General features: G+C 41.3%; 1 protein-coding gene across 3 annotated transcripts in view; it reads right to left on the bottom strand.

Annotated features, from left to right (window-relative positions):
• Nucleotides 1-1,225: 1,225 nt before the first annotated feature.
• Nucleotides 1,226-9,674, bottom strand: part of mdfi (MyoD family inhibitor) — a 26,971-nt gene continuing 18,522 nt past the window's right edge. For all 3 annotated transcript variants that reach the window (XM_020592639.1, XM_020592640.1, XM_020592641.1), the window contains exons 4-5: nucleotides 5,066-5,449; nucleotides 1,226-4,025 (exon numbers count right to left, since the gene is read on the bottom strand). In XM_020592639.1, coding sequence (XP_020448295.1) covers nucleotides 3,772-4,025; nucleotides 5,066-5,449 — 638 coding nt within the window. In that variant the 3' untranslated portion in view covers nucleotides 1,226-3,771. The remainder of the gene's footprint in view (nucleotides 4,026-5,065; nucleotides 5,450-9,674) is intronic.

Here is a 9,674-nt window from a genome sequence, read left to right as displayed (position 1 = left end):
ACGTGACTTACAGGGAGGTTGTGATGAAAGTAAACATCATGTCAGGTGGGCTGGGTTGAAAACAGTAAACCTACTGTTTGAGCAGTAAGTTGAGCCAGTATGCTGCTTGCCTAATAAAATAATTTGTGTGATAGCAAGGTGAAATGTTTATTTTAATACTACCAGCTCACAGGCAGAGTAGTTTGTCACTGTCAACAGTTAACCTAACTACAGATGGGTGACAAATTAAAGAAAAACCAACATCAAGTGTCTCAGTAAGGTCACCATGTGCTGTCAAGATCAGTACATACTGATTCTACAAGTCCCTGAACTATAACTGGAGGGATAAACACCATTCTTCCAAAAGATATTCCCCTCATTTGGTGTTTTGATGATGGTGATGTAGACTCTGTCTAACACATCGGTCCAAAATCTCCCATAGGTGTCCAGCTGGTTCGAGATCTGGTGACTATGAAGGCCGCAGTCATTATGACAACCTGCTTAATATGGAGTCAATGTGGCAGTTGGTTGGCGCTCGTGTCACTCTGCAGCTCACTGTGCATCTTCTGTGAATCCGTTTACTTCCACAGTTCTACTGTCAGGAAGAGCACAGATGTGTCGACCATTCCGTGAAAAACTTGTGTAAAAGCAGTGCAAACTGTGGCTGTGAGAACAAGTTAGAGGTAAATGTTTAGACAAATCCAACAGTCTCACCAGTCTAGGTAATCAGAATCAGAATCAGAATCTGCTTTATTGGCCAGGTGTGTCAGACACATGAGGAATTTGACTCTGGTACATCAGCTCTCAATGTGTATGTACATATCCCCATGCAAAGGGCAAGTAAACAGTAAACCAACATAAGGCTGATATCGCCACTATAGCCGCTGAATGTTTCTATTCATAGAGACCAATGTACAGTATTTATCATTTTCACCCAGTTTAACAAAGATAAAAAAAAATAACATAAAAGGATGAATGAAATTTAAAAGTTTAATCTACAGTCGGTCATCCTCATCATCAGTGAGCCATGACCCTGTCGCTAGTTCACTGTTTGTCCTTCCTTAGACACTGTTGGTAGGTACTGACCACTGCAGACAGGAACACCCAACAAGACCTGCAGTCTGGGAGATGCTCTGACCCACTCATCACAGTGTGGTCCTTGTCAAAGTCACTCAGATTCTTATGTGTCCCTGTTTTTCCTGCTTCCCGCACATCAACTTCAAAAACTGAATGTTCACTTGCTGCCTAATAAACCCCACACACTGACAGGTGCCACTGTAATGAGATAGTCAGTGTTATTCACTTTACCTGTCACTTTTCAGAATGTTATGGCTGGTCAGTGTATGTTTCACACTGTTTTCATACTCATCAAACCATTCAGTGACTCCCTGTGCCCTATGGATGGGGGCATTGTCATCCAGGGTGACAGGTTATTCAGGTTTTTCCTTGTAACTTCTCATTCGTCTCTAGCTTTTTGGCTCTGTAACTATGGACATGTAGAAACCATATTCCAGTGGTATAAAACAATCTTTATTATTTGTAAAATTGACCCCTGTTGGTGCCAAACCAGTGCTTTAAACTGCAGTTTTTATTTAGATTTCAGACTTTTATGGGTTAACCCAGATATTTATCACAATGTACTCCCATAGTTTTAGTGACACAGTTGGTCTGGTGACTGAGCACGTTCCCAGATGAAACACCTATGTCAGAATCTGCACTTGAAATAATCTTGCCAAACAAATGACATTGTTACAATTTCTATACATAACATATAATCCAGTTTTCCCTTTATAAATCAGAAGATTAATGCTGTTTTCCAGGGATTTCCAGGATTGTGTCTCACTTGAGTTTGAACAAGTCTCAAAATATAGTCTCAAGTTGCATTAGATGAATTCCCAAAACGTACATTTTCTGCTTCGGGGTTATCAGGTTTACAGCTGTAGTATATATTCATCATTAACAGTGTTAGATTTCAGCCCTTAGAATAGGGTTTAATCAACCACAGCCACATTAGCATAGCAAAAACCTTTCTATGTACAAGTAATTAGGTTTAGAAACTAAGGTCCAGTAAGAAGAAAACTCTTTGGTATTTCCAAGAAAAAAAAGATTGCACAAATAGTATTTGATCAGAGAGGAGAAAGATCGGTATCAAGTCATTTAAAAAGGCACAACAGAGCTAGATGACATCTCAAGAGGTATTGGGTTGGAGAAGGTATGCGTCGGAGCATATGAGAGTGCAGGACTGTTATCAAAAGCGTACCACTCATAGTACGAGCATATGGATCTAACAGCATAATGTCGTGAGATTTTCAGTCAAGGAATTAAATTAGATGTTGAGCAGTGTCTGCTTTACAGGAAGCCTGGCGGAACCCGATAACACAGAAATGTGATTTTCACATTAGAGGAGAAATGTAAATATCTTAACTAAAATCTATAAAACAAGGATTAATAGAGAGGCAAAGAATTTACTTGAAAATTCAGGCCTTAAGCTAAGCCACGGCCATTTGTTCACATAGCAAGAGCGACATGAAAAAACGAAACATATTAGAAAGGAAACGATGCCGTCCAGTCCTCAGCCAGTCCTTTACTAGTCAACCAATCAGACGTGGAAAAATTCACTTAATGTCAGAGCCCATCAGAAAAAAAAGTTAAAGTAAACAAGATGCGAAACAATAAATGAGGAGAGACCGTTGAAGAAATCTCTCCCTTCACATGTTAGAGCAGAGAATGTGTCTGATGCAGATGTGTCAACTGTTTGTTCTTTGATGTCCGTCACTTACAGTATTCATTGAATGGGATCCATTTCCAGGCTGATGCATAACGTTCTCATGACTCTTCTCTGAATAAGTTTGTTAATTGAGTTGCATATTAACAAAAGAAATCTGATGGTAATTCTGTGTGCGGTGTCTGCCTCTATGTGTCAGCCCTGAGACAGCCTGGCGACCTGTCCAGGTTGTACCCCGCCTCTCGCCCAATGACAGCTGGGATTGGCTCCAGCCGCCCGACCCTCTTCAGGATAAGCAGTATAGATAATGAATGGATCTGTCAGTAATATTGCAACAAGCCACAATTAAATTTTTGTAATTTTGTACATTGCAACAAAGGCAACAGGCGTGGATCCCACATCCGCCACTTGGACTGTGTGTTGTAGCAAAGGCCACTGTAAGCGCTCCGACTGGAAGACTTTAACCTTGCCAAGGATAGAAGGACATGCTACTTTTCTACTCAGATCTGAGCATCCATTTTCCCATTATGCTGCTGCTCTTATCTACAGAAACACTAAAATCCAGTTAAATGGAACCATTTTCTCATTTGCCTTTGGAGGTCATTTTTCATGCTTGGAGAACTCCAGTCATTCAGACAGCACAAGAGGCTCCATTGTAATAATAGCTTGTTCGTTGAGGGTATGGAGGCCTGGACTGCACAGCCTGGCAGACCCTCATGGAACCAGGCTTGAGCTCCCTCTATACCGTGCACCCAGCTGTGTAGCAATGGACCAACAGCAAAGACAAAGCAGAGGAGGTTACTGTTCCATCATTTGTTCAGTAAAGGAAGGAAGAACTCACCAGTGACTGCTCTCAGCAATAGGTCACATCTTTTGCTTGGAAAACCCTGTACAAAACACTGGGCATACTGGGAAGCCAAATAAGCTTTGCCACTATAGTGGGAACCACAGACTGGGTTCAGCACTTCCCAGGTCTGATAAGACACTGGTCAAAGTTGGAGTTATGGGTGTGTGTAGCATATATCAGCTTTGCAGCCTGTGCTGCTGGTAGTGGGGGGGCTGGGGCCTCAGGAGGAGAAGCAAAGGCTGCAGCACTCCATGCAGATCTCCAGGCAGTCTGCGGACTCACAGCAGGCGTCGATGATGCCGCAGTCCATGTCACAGGGCAAGTCACAGTCGCCACATTCCTCCGACGCACAGCAGCAGCAGAAACACGAGTCGTCGCCAGCGCAGGAGCCGCAGGTGGCACAATCCAGCACGATGTTACACAGAGTTAGGAACTCACAAAATAGGCAGGCGAGAATACAGTGAACGCAGCAGTCTGGGGGGAAAGAGGGACAAAGGACATAAGTGAAGTGAGCGATGGAGCCAGTTTTCATCATTGCTTTCATTCTTTTTCTTTTTTGTCCATAACTTTCTTTGTCTAGACTTTGGCAACAAAAACGTATTTAAAGGTCACAGCAATACAGCAAATTGAAATGGAAAACCCCCAATTTGTTAGAAATAATTTTGCATTGCAGCTACTGTGACAGCTACTGTGACAGGTCAGAAATATGGGACATGACTAAGTAACTGGTAAAAAGATTCTTCAGTGCCAGACCAGAGACTAAGCACTGCCAGTGCCCTGATGGCATTAACACACGGGCTTACAACATTTGTTCTTTAATAGGGAGTTAAAAAAAAAAACTAATTCCTGGCCTTGCCACATGTCCTTTGGTAATAAGCTTGTTATCACTACCTGTCTGCACAGACCCACCTTCCTCTGTACATGTGTACATATGTCTATGCTTCAGGTTAGTGAACAGAAAAGGTGTTTTTTCCACCATAAAGCCAGCTAACTAAGTTGAAAATTCTAAATTCCATTTTCTCTAGCCTGACATAACCACTCAAACCATGCCAAAATCTGCAAACCTGCACAGAAGATTTCAAACAGAGGACTGCTCCTCAAGAATGACAAAGTTAATAAACTGTGATGTTTTCCAGCGTGATGAATTTCTCCTTTAAAGTGCAAATAATCAATTTTCAGGTGGAATTTTCAGTTAAGATTTATAAATGGAAGTTATTTTAGAAATTTAGAGTGGGTAGAGAGTATTAAAGTCTAAGCTGGGCAATAACTTTTTTATTGACTTTTTAAAAACATTTGTCTGTGTATTATATAATATCAGGGCTAATTTATGGCAGAAACTTACAAGTGATAAACTAAAGAGGTGATTTCCAGTACTAGGTTTTGGGTCAGAGGAAATATGCCAGAATAAAGTAGAAATCTTCTTCTCTGACCAGAAAAGTGGAAAAAACTTGTTGTTATCACCTTGTTATCTGCTGTGCTCCCACTCCTCCCACCCCCACCCTGCAGTGTCTCACCATCCTGTGCCTCTGTAGGAATCTGGGAGCTGTTGCTTTTGGAGCTGCTCTTGCTCCTCTTGCTGCTCTGGGAGGTGATGGAAGGGTTGGACTGCAATTTCTTTGTGTGTTTGCTGCAATTTCTTTGGGTGTTTCCTGAGGAGGATGAGGAGGTGGACGAGTCGCCTCTGGGGAGGGAGCCCAGCTTAGGATGCTCATGAGGGCCTCCGCTCCTGACCCCGTTGGACTGGAGTGAATGCGTGTGAGGCATGTGCGTGTGGTGCGGACAGTGTGCGTGAGAGGAGTGTGCGTGCGTGTGGTGCTTGGCTCCATTGCGTAGTTGGCTGCTGGGCTGTGTTCGGTATGGCTGGGAGTGGCTGGGCATGGATCTAGCTCCTGGTTGAGCTGGGGAGGGACAAAATGACAAATAAACATTTTAAAATTATATTGCAGTCACTGCATTTATGGTGAAACTGACTGTGGTCCACAAGAGCGCACAACCAGTGGATGTGTCACCCACTTTATCTCCACTTACAGCTGCTTTTGTCTGTATCAAAAGTCATAAAATGCAAAAACAGACACAACATATAGATGTAGTCAAAATTATTCAGCCCCCATTGCAAATTAGGTGTACTGGCAAAATCTGCAAACTTTCATCTCTTTGCAATGTCCACATCACCCAAGAACAACTGAAATAGCTCAACACAACTAATGCAACAAGAGGTTTCTCCAAATGCAACTTTTAATTACTTCTGCAGTCTCAAAACGATTTGTCCCCTGGAAGTGCATAACAAATGCTACTGAAGCTTTTCAAGAACTGCGCTAAAAATCGAGCCTATACAGTATTTGCAAATGCAAACATTTGAGCACATACCTGTTTGTTAATCTTAGCTCACTATACTACACAGTATATTTTACTTCCAAGTAACACTGAGTACTAGCTACCTTGTTATAAACAGAAAAGCACCCCTTCACTGCCAAACCAAACACACATCAGAAGAATAAAATGGAAGCATGCTTTTTTATATATTATGGCAGTTGAGACCCTAAACATTTTCTTGACCTAAAAGCATATGGTGTGGAGATTAGGGTATTATGAGACTTAATAGGGCAGGAAAGAATACAAAAGACTCACAGAAAATCAAAGCCGAAACTCTGCACCCCTCACACCCACACATACACAGTTGCACTGAGAGGCAAACAGAGAGTGCTCCTGAGCTTCATACATGAAACATGGCTGGCAATAAAAGCGTCCGTTCGATAACCGCTCAGAGACCCAGCCAGGCCTGTTTTCATTGGCTAATGGCCGTAGTCACACAACCAATATAAAAGATTCTTTCTTTCAGTGTTTTCTGACTTTGCTGCAGATGTTTGGCAGGATGCAGCACCAGTGTGTGTGTGTGTGTGTGTGTGTGTGTGTGTAGGTGTGCATGCATGTGCAGGGCTAGTCAGAAGGATACGTTCTCCTTTTAAGTATGTCAAAGTCAACACCCGATGCACTCCTGTGTTATGTTTCCCACCCTCAGTGAATCTCCCCCCTTTCTGTGTCATGATGTGTCGGCCAGGGTGTGGGTTGGGGATTAGTCAGACTCAGATTTTCTTCAGGTTTATATTGTCCTCCAGGGGATTGGAAGTTGTTGAGAAATTCATACTTCTTGTGAGTTTGTGGTGTGTGTGTGTGTGTGTGAACACAGTACATTGGTGGATCTGTCTGACAGACAGAGGGAGAGAGACAGTGAGTGAGCACTGTCTCCAAACAGAGCTTGAGGTTAGGCCCACTCACACACACAAATATATGCATGCAAGAACACGTGCAGACACTGTTGAACACACACACAGAAAAAACACAAGGTCCCTTTGTGTAAGATCAAAAAAGTAAGGATGGGGAAGGAGTGAGAAAGGGAGAAAAGCTGAAAAGAAAATTGGGTTGTTGCATTTTTGGATCAGGAGGATGCATGGGTGTGACTCATAAACACAATGAGTCAGCAGCGGGAGCTAGTTAAAAATAACAGCAAATCAAGAGCCAAATGGCTGTGGGACTGACATGATGAGACTGGGAAATCAGTCAGTGACAGTAACACAGTGGCAGAGTAGGCCAGTAGAGGCCCTGTAACCTCTAGTATAATGAATGTGTGTACATGTATGCCTGAGCTGATGTGTTTGGCCAGCGAGGAAGCATGAGTGAATCACCATTAGTTGAATGTGGCAGCACACACACCCGTTCACACAGCCTCCACCTCTTCCTCTCAGCTACCCTGTATTTACACGCCTCCCTCCCAGACCAGAAAACTGCTCTTCATCTCACTCTCTTTACTTGCCCTCTGCTAGAATGAGTCACCAGGATGACTGTGAACAGTATCCTTTGTCCCACCACCTACTTTGGTGCAGTTTGCCTTTGTAAGTTAAAATTGTTGAACTATGGACAAGACAGTAAAAAGTATTGAAGATACAAAGAAATAGAGATTTTGGCAAAGAATTTTTTTAAAGACACATATTAATCAGAAAACAACACAGGGAGAAGGGTGTATGGATTACATGCACCCACAAATGTGCCTCCTTATTAACTATGCACAAATGTGCAGAAATGTTGTGCATTATCAAATACAGCAGACAGAAGCAAATTAACTGGGTGTTCATCTGCACAAGGTATTTTCTGCTGACTGAATATTGAATAAAACCGAGAATACAAACAGTGAAGTTTGGCTGCTTGCAGTGAGATTTCTTTGTCAGTATTGACATATATGTATGTCAATAACAAAGAAAAGAAAGCAAAGAAACTAGTTCAGTTTCACAACGTTTGCACAACATGCCAGAAGCCTCTCAAATATTTCTGAAGAGCTTATAATTCAACCCAGAACTCACAGAAACATCTTGCCCACTGACACCCTTCTGGGTTTTTCTTGTACAGTTGTGTTGTATTTAACTGAGGGACAAAGCGTAAGTCTCAAGCACTAAAAGGGTGAGAATGGGAAAATGATAAGTTGGTGCTGTAAAATTTTATTTAGAACAGCTTACAGTGAGATTTACCCACATTTCTTTTGCTGCTATAAAACACTCCAACCAGCACTACAGTGTTAATGAGGCTTGTTTCGTTGCACCCACTCACTACATTGAAAAAGCCACGTGATAGCAGAGTTTAGCCACATGCACAAGACTGCTGCTTCAAAATGAGATGTTACCGAGGCAAAGTGTGACTCAGCTTTGGCCAAAAATAAATACTTATTCTACTTTCGATCCAAAGACTTCAGCATTAGCATTAAAGCTGCTTATGGTATCCCATCTTTCAAATGAAGACTGCAGAGTTGCCCCTACAGGGTGCAACAGGGTACCTACTGTAAATTAAAATTAAAATTATTACCAAAATCTATTTGATGAACTTCTGTTACTTCCACTTGTTTTACCTACAGCATTTACACCAAATATCCTTTGGACATTGAATTTATTATCAGCATGAATAAAGTAAAGCAGACTGTATAACTAGTATCATTGATTCTGTCTGTGTTTAAATCTGATAATTGTGACAGATTTCTTGCACCAGTCGATGCTACTAAGTTCACTGTGTGTGTGTGTAATTTGTGATTCTGGTCAGCCTTAAAAAACTCCCCACGCCCTGGTAGCCAAATGGTTACAGCATACACCACATAATTGCAACATCTGTGGTTCAATTCTGGCTGTGGAGTTTTTGTTGCATGTCGGACCTTCTCTTTTCCCATGTTCCCTGTCTATGTCACTGAAATGCACTGTGCTTACTTTACTTGTAACTACCAATTTAAGGCTAATGTGAAAGGGTTATTCCATTAATCACATGACTTACTGTACAATATGATATGAACAGAACGTGAGAATAACCACAGTTGTGTGACAGACAAATTTCAAGCCAGAGGTTCAGGTTTGTGTTTTGACCCCTGAGGGTGCACTAGAAAACTGCACTTCTTGCAAAGTAGAGCAGCAAACCCTCTTGAAATACAGAATCAGAGAACTTTATGAACCCCGCCAGCCATCATGGTTGCAAACATCAACTGTATTTTACTGCAAATGCAGTGCTTTCACACTGAAATGAATAATTAATCAAATGTGGTATTCTTTTTTTCTTTAACTTTGTGAAATGCTGGATGATGGACAGACAGACCACACACACGATAGAAATTATTCATGTTTTGTTATCAGCATGTTTTTGCCACCAACTTGTTTGTTTCTACCTCATAAATTTTCTGAATTTTTGTTATAATATAAACAGAAAGTCTATTAAGTCACAAAACGCTTGATAAATAATCTCACATCAAATCAGCAGCATGAATTACAACCTACTGTACTAAGATATTTATTTATTTATTTATTCCAAGCATGTAAAAAAACAGAGAGAAAAAAAAAAAGAAATCAACATGTAACACAAAACAACCAAACCAATTACCATATACAACCAAAAAAATAGAAATTTTCTTGATGATGCTTAGTCATTACATGCTTGCAAGGGAGTAGAAAGAAGTAATACTTATCTAGTTCTACCCCTAGTGATCCAAACTATGGTTGACACAACCCAAATATTTAACTAAACAACTACACTGGTTAAATTCCCGCAACCACCAAATTACTACATTCCTTCTAATCACAAATCACAATTACATAATTA

Source organism: Monopterus albus, unplaced genomic scaffold (assembly GCF_001952655.1).
Source record: "Monopterus albus unplaced genomic scaffold, M_albus_1.0 scaffold18.1, whole genome shotgun sequence".
In the NCBI taxonomy this organism is placed as follows: Eukaryota; Metazoa; Chordata; class Actinopteri; order Synbranchiformes; family Synbranchidae; genus Monopterus; species Monopterus albus.
The sequence above is the reverse complement of the archived record's forward strand: the minus strand, read 5'-3'. Positions and strand labels throughout refer to the sequence as shown.